Source organism: Manis pentadactyla, chromosome 1 (genome assembly GCF_030020395.1).
Source record: "Manis pentadactyla isolate mManPen7 chromosome 1, mManPen7.hap1, whole genome shotgun sequence".
NCBI lineage: Eukaryota > Metazoa > Chordata > Mammalia > Pholidota > Manidae > Manis > Manis pentadactyla.
The window spans coordinates 229,557,048-229,582,090 of NC_080019.1; the positions used below are offsets into that span (position 1 = coordinate 229,557,048).

The window sequence follows — 25,043 nt, forward strand, 5'->3', positions numbered from 1 at the left end:
AGGAGCCCCACCCACAGATACTGTAACTGGATTGACATGAGTGCAGCCGGAGCACCAGGACTCCTTAAAGCCTTCTGGTGAGTCTACAATGCAGAAAAGCTCGGTAACACACAGTAGTCCTCTATTTCACCCTCTCTGAAACAGAAGAAAGTGCATCCCTCTACTTCAAAAGCAGAGATTTTAGAACCTAAAAACGTAGTGTGTAAACAATCATCCTCTTAGCAAGGATATCAGCTTATTGATAACACCCAGAGGCCCACTTAGACTCTAAGCGTGGTTTAGCTTTCACAAATCAGTTGAATTCTAGGCCCTGGTTCAGTTCTATAACAGTTTCTATGGTCTCCTCAAGGCCACACCAGACTGTACTAAATATTTAATCATGCCCTCTGCTGATGACAGGCTTGGGTTATTGATGCCAACTTTGTGTGTAACCAGTACCCTTTCTACCTCGGTCCCCCAGCTGCCACCCTGATTGAAGGAAGGTTTAGAAGACAACGGCCCCCCCTTTAGGCTTTGCACCAAGTGGGTCCCAGGGAGCAACTAGGAAGACACAGAAAGGACCCTTGAGTCACCGTTGTGTTTAAAGCAATTTCCAGAAAAACCAGGCAGACACTATATTGTAAATACAAAAACAGAGCCAAATAGAAACCAACAGAGATTACTAACATAGATTGTGAATTATTTACTCTCTGTGAAGATAATAAAAGGTAAGACTCTATGTTCATAGCAACAATAACTTCTCTTCCATATTTTTCTGTGCAGAAATACAGACATTTTAGGACTGTTTTCTTCTTACACATCTATAGAATATTACAATCAAGTATTAGTAAATGAACAATGCCTTATAAGAAGGGCATGCTTCTCCCCATTTGAAGTAGAGCTCCTCCCACTACATTAGCGAAGAACAGGGCCTCTGGTCATGTGACTTTTGCTAACCCAGTGCTTTGCTTACCCGTGTAGTTTGTGGAGTAGTTGTTTGGATCTAAAAATTTCTTAACCAGCTCACAATTAGACAAGATGTGATTTGTGGTGATGACGTTGAGATAGTTCTGAAGACCTTTTTGCCTCTCAGCTATGAATTCACGATCCATGTTACCAATCAATTTTTTCGGAGGAAGAGGTAGGCTTAGGCCTGCAATCTTTAATTAAAAAAAGAAAAATTACACTCATGTCATTCCCAAATAAGATACAATACCAGGACATTTCATGAAGTCTGAGACACCATAGATTTTAAGGGGCATCCTAATTTCAGTGATACTATGAAAATATGAAAAAAACATTCATCTTAGAATTGATAAAATGCTCTATGGCTTTCTTTTTAATCAAACTTACACATTAACCGAACTTCAAGAGTCAAATAATTGTTTCATTATTATTATTAGCAGTTCCATGACCCCACCACCCAGCAACGGCCATATTCAGTCCCTTCAGCTGACCTTTTGGCATGGGGAATGTTCATATTGCCATCCTGATTTTTCATTTTTAGGCATTACCTATAAATTTCCCAACATTGACGACAAGGATGAAGTTCTCTTTCATAATCCTGATCTCACGCCCCATGTCTTACTCCTGAACTTTCCAATATGGTTATAATTTTACTTAGTACAATATTCATGTTTACATTAGGAAAATTATATTCACAACTGAGCCAAAAAGCCATGCTTACTAATCCTGTCGACTGGTAGTCTATTTTTTTTGTTTTGTTTTCTACTCAACTCCAGACTTTCTAAGCTTTTTCCCAATACACTCAGATACAAATATGCATCATCTTCATCTTGAGGAGCACCTTCCAGAACCCGCGGATCTGCTCCAAGCACTAGTGGTCCCTACACCTGCTGCCAGGCTAGCACCCCAGGACCTCTCTTCACCACCAAGCTGGAGATGCTGTTGCCTTTCTCCTGAGGGACCCCATTTCCATATTCATACCTTCCTTTTTCTTAGATAAGCCCGATTTTTGGTGGAGATACACTCTGTCCGGTTCCTGAAAAAGGGGCATGGGAGATTTACTTTTTTGAAACCTTGCCTGTGTAAAATGTGACTATTCTATCCTCAAACTTGATTGATAGTTGAGTCTTAATGTGGAATTCCAAGTTGGAAATCCTTGTTCTTCAGAATGTTTAAGAACGACTTCATTGTTTTCTAGTTTCCGGTGCTGATTTAACGGTTCAAGCAGTTGATTCTTGATTCTGGTTTTTGGGGTTTTTTTCCTCCCTGATAGCTTTTAGGATCCTCTCTTTGACCTCAGTGTGTGAATTCCATATGTGGGTCAATTTTCATCTTCTGCTGAGTCTACAGAAACTCATCTAGAAACTACTATCTTTATGTTGCCAGGCAGCTGCTTCTGGGGAGGTCTCTCCCTGAGCACTAGGTGAGACCTCAGCCCAGACGGGGGAGGATTCCTGACTCTGATCGAGAAAGAATTCATAAACAGGTCTGAGTGTAGGCAAGGAAGGAAATCTAAGAGCAGCAGGAAATGGCAGTAGCCGTGCAGGCAGCAGAGAGTGAGGAAGAGCAGAGGGAGGAAAGGAGAGTTCACTGAGCTCCTGCTCGGCACAGGGTGAAGCCCGTGTCAACTCCTGAAGCCAATGTCAGCTGGTGTCCAGGGTCTGCTTGAATGTGCACGGCCTAGGAACTAAGCCCCCACCACCCCAGGACTTGGGGAGCCACACTGGATGGAGTGAGATTATGTTCTGAGAACTTGCCAAAGCAAAGAAAGGAGATTTTCAGGCAGGCTACTGAAGAGCATGATCGCAGAGCGGCAGTCCTGCCTGGGTCACCCAGATGATGGGAACTCACAGGCCCAAATCGTAGCCTTTCCTACTTGTAGCCCGTCCCTACTTGTCTGAAGTAGAGCAGAGTGAAGCCTAGGGCTTAAGTCTAAAAAACTGAATGTAGTGACAAAATAACAAAGTAACAAAGATGCTTACCACTGGGAAAAGGGGTCTCTTATTAATCTTCCAATAGGCTTGGAAGCACGCAAACAAATGCTAAATCGAACAGCAAGAAGGCTTTATTTAATGCAAAGGAGAATGCGGGCAACCTCACAGAGGAGATGCACTTAAAGGCTTAGGATTCATGTCTTTTAAGGGTTTCAAGGATGGGGCACAGGGCCAGGGGGCATAGGCTTGACATGTGGCCTCATGATATCTATCTTCTGTGAGAGACCTGTCACCATCTTTAGTCAGTTCTCTAGATATTCTGTTAGATAAACAATACAAGGAATTTGTTGATCCTGTTCTTCTCCAAGATAGTGGTTACCCTCAAGCAATGGGAACATATCATTTTAGGACTGCTTGCCCTGCATATAGATAGGGTCAGTAGTTGGTTAATTACCATGAAATATGTTCAGAATCGTACCTCCTAACTCCCTGGCTTTTTCTATTGAAGTATCTTTGATAATCTTATGCTGGTTTCAAATATACAACACAGTGGTTCAACAGCTCCCCATATTAAATCCTCCCCCCCTCCAGTGCAGTTACTATCTATCAACATAGAAAGATGCTACAGAATCACTGACTGTATTCTCCAAGCTGTACTACTACCCTGTGACCAACTCATATTATGATTTAGAGTTTTTGTGCCCCTTTATTCCCTCACCCTCCTCACCCACCCACCCCAACCCTCCCCCATGGTAACCACCAGTCATTTCTCAGTGTCTGAGTCTACTGCTATTTTGTTCTTTTTGTTTTGTTTTTCATTCCCACAAATAAATGAAATCATTTGGTACTTGTCTTCCTCCACCTGGATTATTTCACTGAGCATAATACCCTCTAGATCCATCCACATTGTTGCAAATGGCAGGATTCCTCTTCTTATTATGGCTGAATAATATTTCATTGTAAATATATAGCACATCTTCTTCATCCATTCTTCTTTTGATGGACACTTAGGTTGCTTCCATACCTTTATTGCAGCAATAAATGTAGGGGTGCATATATCTTTTCAAATCAGGGACTTTGTTTTCTTCAGGTAAATTCCTAGAAGTGGAATTAACTGGATCAAATACTATTTCTATTTTTAGCTTTTTGAGGAACTTCTATACTGCTTTCCACAGTGGCTGCACCAATTTACATTCCTACCAACAGTATAGGAGGGTTACCATTTCTCCACATCCTCACCAACACTTGTTATTTTTTGTCTTTTGGATGGTGGCCATTTTAACTGGTGTGAGGTGATATTGCACTGTGGTTTTGATTTGCATTTCCTTGATGATTAGCAATGTGGAGCATCTTTTCATGGGCATGTTGGCCATCTGTATTGCTTCTTTGGAGAAATGTCTGTTTGGGTCCTCTGCCCATTTTTTAATAAGGTTATTTGTTGATTTTTTTTTTTTTTTTTTGGTGTTGAGTCATATGAGCTCTTTATGCATTTTGGATGTTAAACCCTTATTGGATAAATCATTTATAAATATATTCTCCCATACTATAGGTTGCCCTTTTCTTCTGCTAATGGTATCCTTTGCTGTACGAAAGTTTTTTGCTTTGATATACTCCCACTTGTCCATTTTTTATTGTGTTTCCCTTGCCTGATGAGATGTGTCCAGGAAGAAATTGCACATGCTTATGTTCAAGGGATTTTTACCTATGTTTTCTTCTAACAGTTTTATGGCTTCATGTCTTACATTTAGATCTTTGATCTATTTCGAGTTTATTTTTACTAACTCCCAGGTCTTTAAAAGGGAATCTTAGCCTTAAGATGGAGTCTCTCCTGTTCTTACTATACTATTTATATCTCAGTATTTTTCATCATAGGCAGGAAAAATCATCATGATGATTGACCCATGTTTGTGCTCTACCTCACTTAAATTCTTTGCTATTTTCTTCTCACTTAAATTCTTTGGTATTTTCTTGTATTAATCATTATTTCTTCCCTCCAGGCCTGTTGCTTTTTTTCTGGAACTCCTGTTTTTGCAATGCCAGACCTTCTGGACAAGTCCTCTAGTCTTTTCTCTCCTATTTTATACCTTTTGAAACCTTTTTTTCCCCAACAGAACAAAAATTCTGAGATATTTCCTTTATCTTCCAGCCCTTCTAAAGAGTTTTCATTTCTACTTATTTCTAAGCGCTCGTTTCTTTTTCTGTTTTCCCTTCATAGCATCCTGAATGTAATTTTTCACGTCTCCAAGATTATAAAAGATAATTTTTCTGAAGTGCCTGAAGTGCTCTGCATATATTTCACTTCTTCAAAGTTCTTTTCTCCCTGTTTCTTTTAGTCATTAGTTTCATGTTATAAGTGTGTCTTAGGCATCTGGTGATCCTGGAATCCACTCATATTTAAGGGCAGAGCATCAAAAGCTGACTTAGAAGCTCCGGGTGAGTGGCTGGGGATGTCTGCTGTGGGCCCCCTGCAGCACATGACCACACGCAGCTATTGCATGGGAAGAACCTGTCACCTCAGCATCTTTAACATCTTTTTCTTAGGCCGGGGGGAGATCCCCCAACAAGAATCTTCCGGTCTCCTTCCTGGAGGCTCTAGGCGTATTGGTATCCTGGAACCTGAGAGGAAGAAGGCCTAGGGAGGGGTTGGGAGATGGGGCAGAGCTTAGGTTTATTATGCAAATATTTTCAACTGTGTCTGCATTCCCCAGTCCAATGACTGCTCTACCCTCTCTGGAGAATAAATTTCCAGTTTTCTGCAGGAGGGACAAGGGCAGGCATATGTTGCTCAGATGGGGGAGGTGTGCACATCTGCCTACTTTTCTTTTTTTATTAAGGTATCATTGATATACACCCTTATATTCACCCATATTACCGAGTCCCCCCCATACCCCACTGCAGTCACTGTCCATCAGTGTAGTAAGATGCCACAGAACATCTGCCTGCTTCTTAAAAACACTTTTGACTCCTGATTTCAGCTTGATGCCACAGGAGAGGCAGTACCTTGTGCCGTCAACTCCTAAACCTCTTGGAGGTTGTGTGTACACTGGAACTGCAGGGACCAAGGGCAGGCTGCCCCAGCATGTGCCACTATGACATGCAGATTTTTTTGAGCTAAAAACCATCAGGGCCCCAAACACTTAGGAAGACACTTTGACCACCCCGCCCCATCCCAGCTGCATAAGAAGAATTTAGATGAAAGAACTGCTCCAAGAAGAGAGCTATCATCATAGACAGATATATTATAATGTAAACTAGGGGTGACAGATGGGAAGGAATGTGACAAAGCCTGTTTGTTACTCTTTCTCTCCGAGCCCAGATATGTCTGTGTGGCCCATCAACTATTTTGTTTATCAAACACTTGCTCTTTTAATATTCCTGTGAATTACTTCCCTTTTTCTTTGAAGTCTCAGAGCTCTAGGCTTCTCCTTGGTTCAGGATGACATATATACCTTTTTCTCCCTGACTGTCCTTGGAATCTGTTTATGGCTTCCCCATACAATTGTAAGTAAACTTTCAATTTTTTCCGCTGTTGATCTGTCTCATGTCAATTTGATTCTTAGACCAGCTGGAAGAACCTTTAGGGGTAGAAGTTTCTTCCTCCCCTGTAACAGGACACAATGGGGGTGTTATCCACCTTTCCTCCACCTCAGAATTCTGCCTTCCCACATGTGTAAATTAGTTAGCGCTCATCCACTGGATTTCCAACTTAAAATGTTTTATTATATTTCTCCTCTACTACCCTATCTGTCCCTGAGGGGGTGTGTGTGCGTGCATGAGTGATCAATTTTCTGTTGTTTTAAAGTGGCTTCAGAAGGGAGGGAAAGTAAATGCAGGTAGGTGTGCAATCTGTTATCATTTTCCAGATCATTTAAAACTTCACGAGTCTATTTTTTAAGCTCAAAAAAACCCCAAAGTGTTAGTTTAGGTTCGTATCTTAATTTAAGGAGCAAAATCACTTCCAGAAAGCAGTGCTCTTCTACACTCGTGCTTAGAGTAGAGCAGTCCAGGCATCAAGCGTATTGATGGAGGGGAATGTCAAAGAGAAGGGCATCCTGAATTTGGACAAGGATGTAATCTAAACCACCCCCGTGGGCAAACCTAACTTACCCTGTTCCACTCTGTATTTTTTCGAACAATGAAGACCTTGAACTTGATATTGGCTAGATGAAAGGGCTGACTGGCAATTCTAAACTGCCTCTTTCTCCAACATAATTATGAAAATATGTCAGAGCATACTTACAATGAAGTTTCTACCATGGTGGAACGCACTGCCAGGTAAGACACTTGAATTTCAGGTCACTTTCCTCATTGACACAATTAGGCCTTTCCTGATAGTAGCTCCTTTATTTGCTAAGTGAAAAGCACATCTATGAAGAAAGCACATCACTCAGCTAGTACACGTCCAAGCCAATCGCTGTATTATTATTATTTTTGTTCAGCAGCACTGAGTGATACAGGTTAATCAAAGGTAATAGAGTACTGAGAACACAACTGGTTATTTCTTTTGAAAACCTTTTTATTAAGCAGATTTGTGTGTAAGCCCAGGTATATGGCTATATATGCACAAAAAAATGTGCAGGACTCACACTACCTGCTTGAGAATAGCTATCTCAGGCAGCGGGCTGGTCAATTAATTTTTATTTCTATACTGTGAAATGTTTACATTTCTCATTTACTACTTTTTTTCAATTAAAAAGAAAGAAAAACTCTTGCTCATCAAACTGATTGTCTACACAGCAAAGATGACAGGGATCCACCCGACTACCTGCCCGGCAGCCAACCCACCTGGATCCCACACCCCTCAGAAATGAGAGTCATGTCTGGCATCATTGAGTCAAACCCCAACGAGGTTGTTATTCATTCATGGTAGGGATGTGAGAAGGAATTGCTAAGGTATTTGTTTCAAACATTGTGGCCTCCAACCTTCAACCGGTCTATTTTTCAAGCGTCACTTTCCTTTAATAAAATGTACTGATTTGCCCAGACATCCCATCAGCAATTCCAAATCACTAGGTGAAGCGAGAGTTCTTTGCCAACAACTGCAATTATAGCATCTCTGCATGTTAGTCTGCTAGACAGACTGGAGCTGTCTGTCCCACAATAATTATTCCTGAAAGTATTAGAGCTATGCTGTGGGTGTGTTATTTTAAAATCTTGCCTTTTACAAAAGACTAGCAATATCTTACTACACTGATGGACAGTGACTGCAATGGGGTATGGGTGGGGACTTGACAATAATGGGTGAATGTAGTAACCACATTGTTTTTTCATGTGAAACCTTCATAAGAGTGTATATCAGTAATACCTTAATAAAAAAAAAGACTAGCATTTAAGAAACACGTATTTTCTCTCTTGTTTTTTTTTTCCTGGAATTTCTGAAATGCTCACCAGCCATATCTTATAACATTTAGAACTCCAATGACTAATTAGAAGCATGGGAAAGAGACTCCTAGCATATAGAATGATAAGCACTAAGCCGGTGATTTCCTAGACTCCACATCAATGGCTTCAAGCCATGACAGCTTTGATCCCATTTTCTATCTTCTATAGGGCACCTTTTTAACATGCCCTATGGATTCCCTTCTTGAGTTCACTGTGTAATAGAAAGAGAACAAGAGAGCCAGCAGAGAAGCCCCCAAAGCTCCACTCACAGTGCCTGCAGCGTGACAATGCAAAGGGACAACAATCACCCGAATAGAGTCTAGAGCCCAAAATCTAACCCATGTGAGCCTAGTATAAGCCTCCAAATCATACAACAAACTATATCACAGTTTGAAAAAAACTAACTTTTCTTTGGAGGAAAAAGCCTTCATACTGTTAATCTCTTACTTCCATTATCAGATCTTAATGATCTGCAAACTGCCTTCAACCATATTCAAGTGAGCATTTTAGGGAGGTCTGTCTTAACAGACCCTTAATTTGCCCCAATCTCCCCCTAGTGTACAGTACAAGTCTCTCCTATGTCAACAATGGGCAATAAAAATCAAATTACAAAACACTGGTGCTACCACACATGTAAGAAGCTGTCTGGTCCAGCCCCTTCATTTCAGATGGGGACACTGAGGGCGGAGAGAGGAAATGACTGAGGAGGTCTCAACACGGGAAGGGGTGGGGTCTGGGCTCCTCCCAAGTCTGAGGGTTGCCTGCCCACTTCCCATCATTTCAACTTCTGCTTCTTTCTTTTTCTTTGTTGTGTGCTGTCTCCCTACATGGTTACTAATTTGATATTGCCTTTAAAATAAGGCAGTGGTTTCTCTTCACTGGTACCAGAAAATACGCTCAATATAAACAGTTGGGAAAGTGTAGCTTTTTTCTAATTTTCTACTTACATACCTCACATGTGCTTGTTTGTACAGAACTTGGAAAGTACAAAATAGTACAAAGCACCAGAAAATAAAGAAGCCATAATCCTGCCACCTCAGGATCACCATTGCTCACATTTTGGCATAGTTCCTTTGAATCTTTCTTTTTAAACATTTCATGTAATTATATTACATTGCATGTATAATTTTACATTCTGAGTGGTTTTCTTCCTTCCCGCTTAGGCATTTTTCCTATTGGATTCAGACAACTCTGTGTATGTGTATTATATTTCTCTTTCTTCAGCAGGAACTCATTTATCTGTCAGAAGGGTAAACAGACACTGAAAATCATGGTCACAGTTTTAACTCTGTGGCTTTAGTCTTTTTTATCTGTTTGAGGCAGTTTTGAAATTATTTTGTTGCCAAAAAGCTGTATGTACTTTCTGCTGTTTGTTTACTTAGATCTAGAAAAACCTCCCACTGACATGATGTCTGGCCATATCCTGCCCAACTCAAGCCAACATCAATACACATGGATATTTGCATTCAAAGTAAGATGCACACGGCCGGTGCCCATTTTAGAAGGGAAGATTATATTGAAGCAAAAGTAAAATCCTATTATATTAAAAATGCCATAATTGAGTAGTCAGGAGATTCAACCTCATATCCCCAAAGCAAGAACAAACAGGAATAAAACCCTCCTTCCTGTCCCCTTTTCTCAGGGGCCTGGCCTAGGCCATTTCAATTCCAGAGATATTTCTCCCATGGTTCTTACTCAGCCATGACTGAATGGCATATACACAGATCACCCCTGCTTCTTAAAAACTGGGCAAAGATCACTTGTGCATAAAAGTGAAAACACACAGTAGGGCCAATGCTAACTCCCAAGTGCTCATGTCACTGTGGAGGTCCCATGGAAATGTCCAGAGGACTTGTGGAGAAAACCCACTGCTGGAAAAAAGTGCACGTCAGTGACTTATCTGCAGTGTCACCACCGGCCCATCTTTTGTCTATGGGGAAAGAATATCCCATTAAAATCCATAAATGAAACCAATTAAACCCTTCTACAGGGAGATTTTGATCTCTGCCAATATTCTATCTGGAGATTTTAATTTGTCATTCTATAATTAAAATTTCAAAAGACAGCATGTGCCAAATGCATGACCGTAAGTTAATTACATGAAGGTCTGCAGGTACTCAGGCCAGTTCTGTGGAAGGAAAATTACGCCTTGGTGCTTACAGCAGTGCTGTAAATAACAGTAAAGTTTAGACTCTACAAATGCTATTTTCTGCAGTCTGATCATATAACATGGCCTTCTGAGGGAAAAGCAGCATTGCACTCCCTCCCATCTGCACTCCTCCTGACCTTTGTGGACAGGAGCAGAGGTCACTTGGAAGAAGTGATGAGAGAGAGCTCACCAGTGAAGGGGGCAGTCCTTCACCTTCTTGCTGAACTGGTCATAAGCCAAGTGCTCTGGCTCAGGCTTAAAGGGTTTTATGTTACCAATCAAATCTGAGATATTACCCAAGGCCAGTGCTCTTCAGTAATCCATGGCACTTGAAGACCGATCTGCCAGGTGAAGACATGAGTGGCATTTCCAGTACTTCCCATGGGGCTAAAGCCCCTCTAGGCTCTTCAATTATTATGAGCGAAGGCTGGGTTTCCAGAGAAATGTTGCAGCGCATTACTCTTTCCATTAGGGTCACCAAGTTAGGAACATTTGAACCAAAGGGATTTAGAAATACATACTTAAGAGAAAAGTGTTATACTGAAAAAGGCTGAATCTCTAGTCACTGCTGTGTTGATCTGCAATGCTAATTATGCAGGCTAGTTTAATGGAGAGGGACTGAGAGAGTCCCAGTTGTAAGCGAAGAACTCCTGCAGTCTCTTTAGTCATTCCCCATCTATAAGAAAGACCACATGCAGCAGCCCATGATTGTGGTGAAGATGCAGCCGAGCACAAAGTACTTGACTGCAAGGTGACTCTAATACATCATGTTCCCCAAATTTTATTTTTAGAGCTACACATCATCTGTTTGAAGTATGAGTTCCTCTCCTTTGCCAGGCAAATTTGCTAATTTCTTGTTCTTGACATTGCCAATTCCAGCCAGTTTCTAAGATACCCCGAGCAATCAGTGTATGCCAATGGTGTTTTAAAATATTTACCTGCAGGCTGTTGTTCAGCAAATCAAAGTCACTGTATCGCCTAACAATCTGTAAGAGACAAGGGGTATTTGAGTCAGCAAAGACCATCTTTCTTCATTTCCTTATTTAATGTTTATTGGCATCCTAGAGCCAAGGCACTTGTAAAAAGGGTAGCAGGGCTTATACCTGGTGCTTGTTTAACTTGACAGGTCCAGAAAACAGACCTAGCAGTGCCCCAGAGTTGGCTTGACCACTGGAAACTGGTTAATGCCAGCCAAACTCACAAGATGCTACCAGGCAAGAGATAATGATGAGGTATTTGTTTTCAGGTTGAATAGCTCTTTTAAATATCTTTCTTATTAACCAGGCACCTGGAAAGATGAATTAATGATTTACTCCCCTCCCAAAAAAAACATTTTACTGAACATGAAATCAAAGTAAAACAAGGCGTGCAATTTCACCCTTGCCCTGGATAAAACATCCCCCAGCTGAGATCCCACCGCTCCAGAGACCCAACTGCACCTGCAGGCAGAAAGGTCATACCTCTCCTGGGTTCCCCAAGTTCCTCTTCCTGGCAGACAGTCCACCTTCCATTGTCTATAAGTCTTTCTTAGTTATGTGGATGCTGTGGGTTAGGCCCTGTTAAATTCCACTAGCTCTTCAGGCCCTGGGCCAGGGAAATATTTTGCTGTTGAATAGCTTGACTTCAACCTTTACTGATGATTCTCAAATGTTAGTGCACAGAAGAATTACCTGGAGATCACCTAGGACCCCACCCACAGAGAATCTAATTCAGTAGGGCTAGGCTGGGGCCTCAAAGTCAATATTTTTGTTAAGTATCCCCTGGGATTCTAATGCACTGGATCTAGAAAATTGCAACAAGGGTTCATTTTTCTGGTGGGACACTGCTGTCAGCCCTCTTTGTCAAATACACATCAAAGTTAAATATAAGGGCCATCCTCATAAGTGCAAAGGAGCAAAAGGTACCACAGGTATTAGCCACTGAAAGCATTCCAACAGAGTGAATTCCAACCCTGTTCTGTCACTGATTTGTGTGACCTTGGACCTGTCACTCACCTCTTGACTGCAAAATGGTACTAATACATCACATACAACTGTTTTTAAAGGATTAAGTGAATTAATGTGCTTGAATCCAGCACCTAACAATAAACGCTGAATAGATGTTAAATATTATAATTAGTCAAACAAAAGCACTTTGAAATTTCAGGCAAAGAAAAGACCAAGTGTGGGCCACTGTGGTTAAAGGTTGCTTAGGGTGTGAGGTAAGGTTTAAGCTGGGCTGAAAAGGGCAGGGTAAGATTTTTGGAAGATGGGACAGCAGGAAGTTCATTATAATTACTAAAACAGGGAGGAAATGGCCCCTATATGGAATCTGGCCACCTCTGCAAGTCACCTGGGGTGGGAAGAACCTGTAGGTCTATGCAGAAAGTTATTTTTTTCCAAGGCCACCACCGAAGGAAGCAGACCCTGAGGCTCTAAGACTCTCACCCACTGTCAGGGAGGGAACCAGTGCTAGAAATTCCATGAGTGGACATGGGAGTCCATGAAAAGCAGCATTCAAACTCTATAATGTCCAGGGCACTGTCTTGCATTTCCACCTGGTGAACTGAACTCTAACCTCCCCCATTCAAACTGTGGCTGGAGAGGATGAGGTCTGAATCACTAGGAACAAAACAAGTAATTTGCCTACCCTACTTATTCTGGGTCAAGCTAGAGAACAAATTCCTCGACACTCTCCGTGGTAACATCACACACAAATTAAACCAAACAACTGGGAACAGAAAAACCTTTTATAACACATGTCTTAAAGCTAAAGGCTTACAGCTAAATGAAATATGATTTCTATTTATGCATATTGAGTTTTCTAGAATTTTAGATGCTCCAAGCCAGAATTCTGTTTAAACACTTTAAACCTTTAAACCTTTTCCTGACAAAAAAAATGCTTACCTGCCAACTGTTTTCCACAGAAATTCCTCTTTGTACCCGAATGATATATTCCTAAAAATGAGGAGAATTTTAAAAGTTACAAAACACCCAAGTTAGAGGATCAGAAAAATAAGTGAAAATACCAGATAAAGTAGATCTGGGGACAAACAGAATTACTAGAAACAGTGAGGGAAATTACATAAACATAAAAGGATAATCTATCTGCAAGACACAGCAAATCTTAAATGTGTATGCACCAAACACCAGAGCTACAAAATATGTGAAGCAGAGTCTTACAGAACTGAAAGAAGAGATATACAAATCCACAGTTACAGCCGGAGACCTCAACACTCTTCTCTCAGCAATCGATAGAACAACTAAACAAAACCAGTGAAGAGACAGAAGAACTCAATACCACCATCAACCAGCAGACTCAATTAGCATTTACAGAACACTCCATCTAACAGCAGAATACGCGCTTTTCAAGAGGCACATAGATATGGCAAATAAACACTTGAAAAGATGTTCAACACTGCTAGTCATCAAGCAAATGCAAATTAAGACAACTTTCACTATACACGTATCAGGATGGTTAAAACGACAAAAGAAAACACCAAATGCTGGCGTGGATACAGAGAAAAGTGGATCCCTCATACATTGCCAGTGGGAACGTAAAATGGTACAGCCACTCTGGAACATGGTTTGGCAGTTTTATAAAAAAATTAAACATGCAACTATCATATGACCCAGCAGTTGCACTACTGGGTACTCATCCTGAGGAATGAAAACTTATGCTCGTACAAAAATGTTCATAGTAGCTTTATTAGTAATAGCCCAAGGTGGAAACTAGCCCAATGTCCTCTAACAGGTGAATGGTTAAACCTTGCTACACTCATATCATGGAATACAACCCAAGAACAAAAAGGAAGAAACTACTGATATATGCAGCAGTGAGGATGAATCTCCAGAGAATTATGCTGAGTGAAAAACCCAATCCCAAAAGATTATAAACCATGTGACTCCATTTATAGAACATTCATGGAAAGACAAAATTATAGATGTGTAGAATGGATTAGGGCTGCCAGGCCTTGAGGCTGGGGTACTCATGTGTACAAGGGAAGCAGGTGTGGCTACAGAAGGGCAAAGTGAAGTGCTATGGTCTGAATGTTTGTGTCTCCCCAAAATGCATGTTGGTATATACTAACCCCCAAAGATGATCACATTAGGAAGTGGGATATTTGGGAGGTGCTTAGGTCTTGAGAGTGAAGCCCTCAGGAATGAATGAGATGACTTATAAAAGAGGCTCCAGAGGGACTCCTTGCCCTTTCCACCACTGAGGATACTCTGAGAAGGTTGCCAGCTATGAACCAGGAAGAGGCCTCTCACTGGAAGGTGACCCCAGTGGCAACCTGATCTTGGACTTCCAACATCTAGAACTGTGAGAAATAAATGCGTGTGTATATAAGCCATCAGCATATGGTATTTCGTGGTAGTATCCTGAATGGACTATGACACAAGGGATGCTTGGCTTGATGGAAATGTTCTGTATGACTGTATCAATGTTCATGTCCTCGTTGCAGTATTGTCCTATGGTTCTGCAAGATGTTACCACTGAGAGGAATTGGGTAATGGATATATAGGATCTCTCTGCATTATTTCTTACAACTGCATACACATCTACAATGATCTCAAAGTTTAACCTTAGGTATTTGAAACTAGGTGTGGTTAGCAGTCAGATGACTAAGATCCATGATTTTTAGTATTCAAAGTTTGCATTTTATATGCTCAGTCAACTAGAAAAGGCCATGATTAAGAAAACAAGTGAGAAGGTGGAATAGATATGCAGTGATGGCACTTTCCACAGAAACTAAATCCAGTGGCCCCCAAACTGCCTGATCATTAAAATCTTCCTGCTCCAGGAAAGGGTATTAAACATACACATTCCCAAGCCTTGCACCAGACTTGCTCAATCAGAATCTCTAGGCTAGAAACCTAGGAATTAAAATTTTTAATAGCTTCCCCAGGCAATTCTTACTAAAAGCAAACAGGAAATACAGACCTAGTCCAGCCTTCTGCTTATACACACAGGGAGTTATGACGAAGTATAGACTAAATCATACCAAGAATGCTTACGTGTTTTCCTCAGGTGCTCATAGCTGTTTAGTATCTTTCGATGGCATGATTAAGGCGCTACTCATAGTCACTACTTAACAAATGCTTAACAGCAGAGCACTCACTCAAAAAATTCTTTCTACTTAACTAATTCTGATTTAAATAGGCTCTTTAGACAATAAGGCAAAATAAGCACTGTTAACCTGGTAACTAGATTTTAAAACAGATCTTATTACATGATCACTCACTTTCATTCTGTTTATTCTGAAAAGGTTGATGAAGTCCACATAGGCCAGAATTTCAGCCTCCTCCAGAATATGTTAAGGATGGTATATTCAACAATAATATCCACCCAGTCATGCTTAGTTGGTTTCATGTGGCGTTACAAAATAAATAGTTCAAAACTGATTTGTGTGGTGTGGCAAACCTCTTCAGCAATATGCTAATATATTAATTATTTCTTAATATGGTAAAAATAAATGCTAAAATCATGTGACATTCTCATATTTGGGGATGGGTCCTTTAGCTTTGAGATTTTCTTTTCTCAAGAATGTCTTATTTTCTGGGCTTTTACATTCTTACAGTGGAGATGAAATTAGCACTTATAATTGAGTACTTCCAAACAACTACACATACACACATTTTTTTGATGTCTAAAATTGGGGGGAAATATTAATTCTCAGAAATTAATTCAATCATCTATTGCTTCCCTATGATTTATCAGAGAAATAGTATTAATTTTTAAAACTCCAGTTCAATGTTGAGCATTAGGCAGATGCTCAGTAAACACTGCTGTCCCATTTCATAGACTTTGAGTTTAAAGTTTAGTTCTGTTTCACAAAGATATTGCTGCCACTTGTAAATATCCATTAGCACCTATCACGCTCTGATCTCTAAGGCACAGTCTGACTCCATTTCATCCCTCTGTGGACACACAGTTTAGATTTCTTTTTTAACTTGTCTATGAATAGAACACAATGTTTGGGAAACGCATTTGGCAGAAGAGAAGTACTAACTACAACATGGAGCCTGGGTATTTTTTTTTTTTTTGGTATCATTAATCTACAATTACATGAAGAACATTATGTTTACTAGGCTCCCCCCTTCACCAAGCCCCCCCACATACCCCTTCACAGTCAATGTCCATCTGCGTAGTAAGATGCTGTAAAATCACTACTTGTCTTCTCTGTGTTGCACAGCCCTCCCCGTGCCCCCCACGCATTATACATGCTAATCGTCTTTCTTTTTCCCCGCCCTTATCCCTCCCTTTCCACCCACCCTCCCCAGTCCCTTTCCCTTTGGTAACTGTTAGTCCATTCTTGGGTTCTGTGATTCTGCTGCTGTTTTGTTCTTTCAGTTTTCCTTTGTTCTTATACTCCACAGATGAGTGAAATCATTTGGTACTTGTCTTTCTCCGCCTGGCTTATTTCACTGAGCATAATACCCTCTAGCTCCATCCATGTTGCTGCAAATGGTAGGATTTGTTTTCTTCTTATGGCTAAATAATATTCCATTGTGTGTATGTACCACATCTTCTTTATCCATTCATTTACTGATGGACATTTAGGTTGCTTCCATATCTTGTGGAGCCTGGGTCTTGATGACAGATTATGATATCGCAAATGGCACCCAATTAATGTTTCTGCCAAGATGCTCTTTATGTTTAGGTTGGTGTTCTCCAAAGAGGGTGATTCTGCCCCAGAGGACATCTGGCAATGCCTGAGACATTTTTGATACACAGAGGACAGGGGAGTGCTAGTGGTGTCTAGCAGACAGAGGTCAGGGATACAGCTAAATACCACAATGCTCATGACAGGCCCCCCAACAATGGACTACCTGGCCCCAAATGTCAATAGTGTGGAGGCTGAAAAACTGAGGTTCAGGTGTGTGGAGTAAAACAGGTCATCTCGGTCCATGCAGGCTTGAGATGCAGGGTGGTGGAGGGACTTACTTCTGCCATTACCTTCCCTTGGCCATTACCCACTGGTACTCTACACACGACACCATCTGTAACATGTGCCCATCTGCCCGGAGGGTTCACTCACTTACCGGTGGCCTCAAAGCACCACCCTTCATGTTTCCCTGTAAAGACACATTCAGACTCCGGTGTAGCTCCCAAGTCTCACCTGCCATGTGGTTACAGATACAGAAAGACAATGGGAAAAAGGTGATTTTGCTCAAAAGTATTTTTATTCCACTTCAATGGGGCACATTGGTCCCCAACTATAAAACGCTTTTTTTTAGTTCACTTGATACCACCATCCAGCCTGACCAAAAGGAACTATTTTCATCTCAGATCTCCAATTTGTAAACTACACGCAACATGGCTGTCCACTGCTTGCAACAAGGCTGCAGCACTTATTAAAGCAGAGAGCAGAGCTCCCAGAGACCAACAGACCCCCAATATCTGAAATCAGGCCTCCACCTACTGAGTGCTGTCAGCGATGCAGAATCCTCAAGGGAATCAGTCCCATGTTTACTACCCTCTCTGATGTAGACCAGACCTGCAATGCATACAAAAAGGACAATAAACCCCAGGGCCCATCAGGCACAGAAGGGAGAGATAAGAGCCTTGTAGGGCAGCCCTGGGTCACACAGATCTAGGCCTGCCACCAAACCCTACCACCTGCTGCCACTTCCCCAAAGGGCCTTCTTCCTGCCCCTCCTCACAAACCCACAGCCACCATCTTGGCAGGCAGGGTAGCTGCCCTATGACACCCTAGCGTGAGGGCAAGTCAGTGTGGTCTGGTGCTAGAGCTCTTCGAACTGGGAAGGCACCAGGATCCCGTGACTTCAGACTCCAGTAAGGGGAGAGAAGTGAGAATTAATGAAAAATGAACACCTTCTTGTTCAAGGAACTTTTCTGAGCCCTGTACTCAACATGTCTTACACTATCCTCAAGGCTGCCTGGAGATCTCAGCTCTGCTCAGCAAAGGTGAGCTGTCAAGGTTGCAGAGGTAGGAAGCAGCTGATTGGGAAATGGAACCCAACTCACTGATTCCTAGGACCTTCCAACCTGCCAGTGGCCTGGGGACACCCCAAGCCCGGCTCCTTCTGCAGCCCTGAGAAATGGGGGTCCTCACGAGTCCGAGAACTCAGCTGTTCACTCGCAGTGACGCAGACCGATGAACTCTCACTCGGAGGGTGCAGGGGCAGGGGCCGTCCTTCCCACAGCTGAGGATTAATGCTTCCAAAGGAGGCCGTTTGCCAAGTCAGAACCCTCACTGGCAGTTTGTGTTTCCTGAGTTTCAGAAAAGGTGCTTAATATTTCACTGCACAGTAGCTGGTAACCAAAGATGCTGCGGTTTGGTGGGATTTTAGGAAAAATTACTTTGAATCTTTCTTACTTTAGTGAGGCTACAAATACAGACCATTCTGAAAGAAATGTGTCACAGGAGCTAAAGACAAAACAAGAAAACCTCCAAAACCTGCCTAAGCCAGTCATTCTTGTCTCTCCCCTTGTGGCACAGCGATTAGATTTTTACTGAGACTCAAATGACAAAAAGACAAGGCAGCTGTGTGGGGTCCCAACCCTGCTGCACTGTAGAATCTCCTAAACAACTTAATTAAAAAAAATTTTTTTTAAAGATACCTATGCTTTGACCCTACCTCCCAGAGATTCCGATTTAACCTGTCCCGGCTGGGCCACAGGAACTGCTGGTGGCAGAAGTTCCCCAGGTCATTGTAATGTGCAGCCAGGAGTGAGAATCACGGTTCTCAAGCCTCTTAAACAGGAAGCAGCTTCACCCTACAGAAATAAAAACCCTCCCCGAAAAGGAAGGAGACAGATGAACCACACGCCCTCTGAACCCCAGTCTCCTCTCCCTGCACGCTCGTCCCCGCCTGCCTCTTCGCAAGGACTCGGCTCTCCTGTCTCTTCAGGTGCAGCGTACACCTGACCGAGCCTCTCGGGAGCCTGGCACTGCCCTGCAGCACCCACAGGCGCCCTTCACACATCCGCAGAGGCCCTTTCAGGTGAGCAAGGAAGAACCATGGCACTCAGTTTGCAGCGGGGTGAAGAGTTCCTCGGAGGAAAACCACCTAGAAAGCAGAGGACCTGGGACAGGAGGCCAGGTCTGTCTCTCCAAGTGCTCCCTAGCCACACCACTCCCGGGGCTCATTTCCAAACCTGCTTCCTCCTGGAACCTCCCCTTCACTGGCAGGCCTGCAAGGAATGCCGAGCACACGTGACCTTGCTGGGCATCCAACACGATGCTACTTCCCTGCTCAGGAACCTTCCAGTGCTCCCACTGGCCACAGGACAAAGCCCACACCCCCTGGCCTAGCTTCCATGCTCTTCCGGTACTACCCTTTCTTTCTACTCAGACTCCTCTACCCAGTTAGACTGAGCATCCTAAACGCCCCTCACTTGCCCCACACCGTGCTGTTCTACCACTCAAAACCATGGCGCTTTCAGCTTATTAATCATGTGATTGCCACATTTATCCTAAGTGTGTCTGTGTTTGGGGGAAAATGGGCTCTCTCCAACTGGATTAAGTTCTTCAAGGGCTGGAAGCACACATTCCTTTGCACTCCAGAGAGCACCCAGCACCAGGTCAGGCCAACAGCCAGAGCAAAGCAAATGCTCGTTGGCGGGTACGTGGTAACTGTTTGCACCCTGGGAAGGAGGAAGCATGCCCCTTTCTCGGGTGCACCCACCTGCAGAGAAAGTCAAATAGCACACTCAGGACAATCCCCAGGAATCCCCCAAGCACTCAGACTTATCATCCCTTTATGAAATCAACATTCAAGGCCACAGGATCACACGACCCTGCAGCTGCAGCCCAGAGCAGTAGGCAGTGGCACCCTGCAGGGCCACAAGGTCTCTGAGGAAATGCTCACAGTGGAGGACTGCTGGGCTCAGCCCGCCACCTCTGCCTAGGATCCCTAACATGTCACTTGGAATTGATGATTTACGCCTTGCTCTGCTAAATATCCATTCTTTATGGCTGTTTCACCCACAGATTTCCAGAGCTGGAACATACCTTTGTTTTATTGTAATTACTGTGCAACCCGAAAGTGTGCAAAACCGACCCCCAAACAAACAAAAGCATTAAGGGTTTATAAAGCATTTGAAGAATCAGCACTGTCTTAACCTAAATCTTGGCAAATGAGTGAAGCCAAGTGTATTTCCTTTTCAACCAAATGAAGTAAATTTCACTGAAGATCTAACTGACTGAATCAGAGAACGATGTGCTTTATGCAAAACAGGTTCTGCAGTTTCTACTCTGTGTTCACAGAAGGGACAAGACTATATATCACACACATGCTTTGATCCCTGCAGTGAGAGGCTGCGGCTGGGATGGCGCATGCGTCTCCCTTCTCCGGGCTGTTTGAAGTCCAAGCTCTTCCCATGCAGGACAGCCTCCTCTCCTGCCGGGCGGGCTGGTCTCCACGTAGACTTCAAAGACAACCGAATGTTCTAGCCGGGGGAAACTCTGCGAAGCAGCACCCAAACATCCTTTTCACCTCAGACATGACCACAGAACGGGCACAGCATTCTAAATAGCAGTTCCTGGGGCATTCCATATTCCAATGGCCCTTCAAGGACGCCAAAGCAAATTACATGATTTGCTAAGATGGGAACCCATAAATTCCATCTTACATCAAGCAAGGCAAAAAATCCCGCAAAAATCTGAGGCTCAGTTAAACAGTAATTAGAAATGAAATATGACCTTCACTTGTTCGATAATCCCCACATCTCTTGGGCTAAAGCCCTGAAAGTGTAGAAACACATGTAGTGAACATAATCTCAGAGAACCACCCACCACTTATTTAACAAGCTAGGAAAGAGCGTTGTCTGCACAAGCTCTGATCTGGTGGAAATAGCGATCTGTCCGGGGGCTCTGGTTTCTGAGGTGGCCACTCCTCACCCCTCATGCTGCCAGTCCGACCCGAGAACCTGCCAGGAATGAAGTGCTCTCTTCCTCCTGGAGCCATTGCTCTACCTATGCCCATCCCACTCGCCACCGGCCCAGCAATAGGCCACCGCGAGTCCTTCAAGAGCCTGGGAGAGGAGCTGGTCACTATGTGCCAATCAGCCACAGTTGTACCCCTCCCCCGGGGCAACACCCCAAGACCCCAGGGAAAAGGGCACTGCTTTCCTTTCAGAGAGACCTGATTCAAAGCCCAACTGCCATTTGCTGGTTTTGGGGCCTGACTTCTCTGGGCCTCTGAGCCTCAGTCTATTCATCTGCAAAATCATACCTTTCCAACAGGGTGGTGGTATTAGATGAGATGATCGGATAGTTATAGCATCCAGCCGAAGGCTGGCTTTGTAACTTAGTTTTCTTTTCTGCTAAGAAAAGAGCAACACAAGGCGTCTGCAAGTGACTCTATCACGGCTTTAATCAGCAAGCATGGGAGACAGCATCCCAGGAAAAATAAAAGGTGGCCATTCTCTTTGAATGTGGGAAACAATTTTATCCATCTCTGATTCCTAACAGGGAGCATCATTACTTCAGCTCCTACTGTCCCAGCTTTTCTGCCCACTTTTAAAAGGGACAAGTTAAAAAGCTCCCCCCCTAAAACAACCTGGGTTTTAGCATTAAGAGAATGGATAAGTTACTTATGGCTTACCCATCTACTGGGAGAATATGCAAGCCTTTAAAAGGATGTGCTAAAAGGACTTTTCATTATATGGGAAAAGACATATACTACAATGTTAGGTATTTTTAAAGGATAAAAAAATTCTGTGGTAACATTGATAGGAAGGTGGAACTACAACGCACGTTAACAGCAGCTGTCCCTGGAGGTGGAATTATGTCTGGTTTAAATTCTCTTAGCTATTTTTTCTACATTTTTAAGGTTATCCTCAATAAGCACATATTACTTTTCTAACCAGGAAAAGCAGTTTTTAAAAAAATTCTTTGAATCGCTACACATGTAATTTAAAACAAGCTACTTTCAAATAAGAAATCATGAGGAATAAGATAAAGATAGAGATTATCTGGGCTTTGATAAGAGCACAGTATGTTATCAATAATAAACATCAGCTGTGAGGGGACATTTTGGTCATTTTACGACTCAGCCCTTTTACTGTGCTGGAAAGACTGGAAAAACAGAAGATGAAAGTCAAGTAAGTTAATTCACTGGTTTTGTATCAGGTGTGATATTTGGTGGGAAAGTTTGAAACCATGGGTTGAAGACAAGCTAAGGCGTCCCTACTGGTTTCAATAATTTACAGACCTGGTCACCATCACTAAGGATAAGGGGAGGGCTGAACACACATAAATTTATTCCACCTAGCCTAAAAATGTCACTGTGTCCTCCTGGGACACTAGCTGCAATCACAACCGGTTCCATGTGAGTGGCTGCACGTGTACCTGTTCAGAGCCAAAGGTGATCGTTACTAACTGCTATGTTTGTGCAGCATGTACTCCATGCTTTCTGTTGCTCGGCTGTTTACTTGTCCCAGCAATGCTTGGAGGCAGGTGCCACTACCTCTCTTTGACAAGAACTCCAAGGCTCGGAGAGGGTGGATGCCTTAAAGAAGGGCACTCAGCCAGTGAGAGATGAGATGGACTACACCCCAGGCCAGTCTGGGTTCCTAGTTCTGTGGCCTGGGGCGGAATGCTTTCCCAGTTTATACCCTCTCATCTGGTGAACAGAGGTCAGCTGAATAGGCAGAACCAGTCCATCAAGGCTATAAGAAGGGGGAGAGTGAGGGCTGAGTAAGGAGGAGAACCCAGGCTGGGGGAACAGGAGCTGAGAGAGCTGCAGACCTCTCCCCACACCTCCCAGCCCACCCTCCTGACGTCTGTCCCCCTGCACTTTGCAACCTACCTCCTACTACACATACACAAACTGTTGTTTTTGTAAATCTGGGCTGAATGTAATCTGGGCACCCAGAGAAGCCATATACAAACAAGAAAATGACTCTCTTCCCAATGTGAAGCCCCACCATAAGATTCCATTTATATGTGACATTCTAGAACGAGGGACACTGTAGACCAGAAAGCAGATGAGTAGTTTGCCAGGGATCCGAGAGAAGGTACTGACTACAAAGGAGCACCAAGGAAATAAGTGGAGTGATGAAATGTTACATAGTGGGTACCTGGGCGTATAGCTTTGTCAAAACTTACCCAATGAGATAAGCGATATAAAGCACTTAGCACATGGCGTACACTTAAGTGCTTAAACAACGTTAGCTGTTATCATAACAAGTACACTGCCTTTTCATTATTACTCCAGATGTTTGAAGCCAAACTTGGACTCATGACCTTCCAGGGAAGACCAGCTGGCCCTCACTTACCTTGTGCTGTTTCTGTAATCACTTCCAGTGCCTGTTTGCCTTGTGGCCTCCACCTAGCGGACTTCTCCTCTCCTCTGCTCCTCCCCCTCTCCCTGCCTTCTCTCCTTCCTGCCACTGGCCTGAGATGCGGCCTAACTTCCCTGCTTCGTTACCACCCTGGGCCCTCCTGCACCCTTCTTCCTGACCTACACACCTCCAGCAACATGCAGCATCCTCAAAGACCATGCGTGTGAGCCCTGTATCTGTTCGTCGCCTCAATTCTGTTCAGATCCCCCAGCCCGGCATCCAAGCGGCCCACAACTGGCCCTATTCTCCCTTCTCCACCTTTACTGCACACCAGAGTCCTCCACAAAAATATGTTTGGAACCAATGAGCACATGAGGACAGGGACAAGTCTGTCTTGCCATTAGACGGCCTCCGAGTGCCCAGAACAGTGCCAGGAACATAGTGGCTTATTCACAGCCGCATCTGCTGAATGAACTTAATCAGCTCCTGAAGGCTGCAAATGCAACCTGGCCTCAGGGAACACAGCTAATCACCCTCTAGATTTTTAAACTGGGATTCTTAAGGTGGGTTACTAACAGTTTAGAACAGGATGAACAACTAGGGGCTCCAGAGGGTTTCAGGATTTATGTGTTAGAGGCTCTAAGGCTTCTGTTTCCCTCTTTACTTAAAAAAAAAATCTATCAGTAAGACAATTATTTAAGTATTTTCTTCCTTTAACCCAGAACAGACTAAGAGCCTCCAAATGAGCACACAGGAAGCATGGGAAGGGTCATGCAGAGGTGTGTCCATGATTTAGATGGTTTATTGTGGTTTTGACCATTACACAGCTTTTTAACTGACTTTGGTCTTAGTTATGTATGTATGATTTCATTTACACCCACAGTGACCAAGACCAAATACAGGCTTAAGAGATGCCAATGGCAAAATATGAGTTAGTGAGAAGTGAGAAATACGAGAAGTGAGAATCATAATAGAAAGAGCAATTCTGCAAACTGTCTGAAGACGCTCTTTATCAGTTTCTCAAGTTGTATTCAACTTATCTCAGTTCTGCCTCTATTATTTCAAAACCAGTGTAATTCAGATCCCAAACATTTATATAATTTTTAACAATGAACTGATCTGAATAAAATCATTTTTAATTGAAAATCCCTTCCAGAGGGCTTTTACAATTCGGTATTACTACAAAAGGAGCCTGCCAGGTAACAAAGCCTGGGGAGCGCTGATTTAGAACATGGCCTGTGAGAAGCTCTGTTAAGCCTTTCCTAAGTCAGCAAAGCCCCAGAAGTGGGGGACGGAGGCATGGCAGAAGCTGTGTGCCTCGCAGAGCAAAACCCACAAACATCTTCCAAGAAACTTTAAGTATTCGATGTAACTTGGAATTCTAAAGAGACATCCAA

General features: G+C 43.0%; 1 protein-coding gene across 12 annotated transcripts in view; it reads right to left on the reverse strand.

Annotated features, from left to right (window-relative positions):
* PXK (PX domain containing serine/threonine kinase like) overlaps positions 1–25,043 on the reverse strand; it is a 78,868-nt gene that overhangs the window by 49,738 nt on the left and 4,087 nt on the right. For 11 of the 12 annotated variants that reach the window (XM_036877934.2, XM_036877933.2, XM_036877941.2 and 8 more), the window contains 3 exons: positions 13,296–13,346; positions 11,349–11,396; positions 953–1,139 (listed from right to left, as the gene is read on the reverse strand). In XM_036877934.2, the coding sequence (XP_036733829.2) occupies positions 953–1,139; positions 11,349–11,396; positions 13,296–13,346 (286 nt within the window). Of the gene's footprint in view, positions 1–952; positions 1,140–7,119; positions 7,230–11,348; positions 11,397–13,295; positions 13,347–25,043 lie in introns of those variants that run through there. The other variant, XM_036877943.2, reaches the window with a different exon arrangement.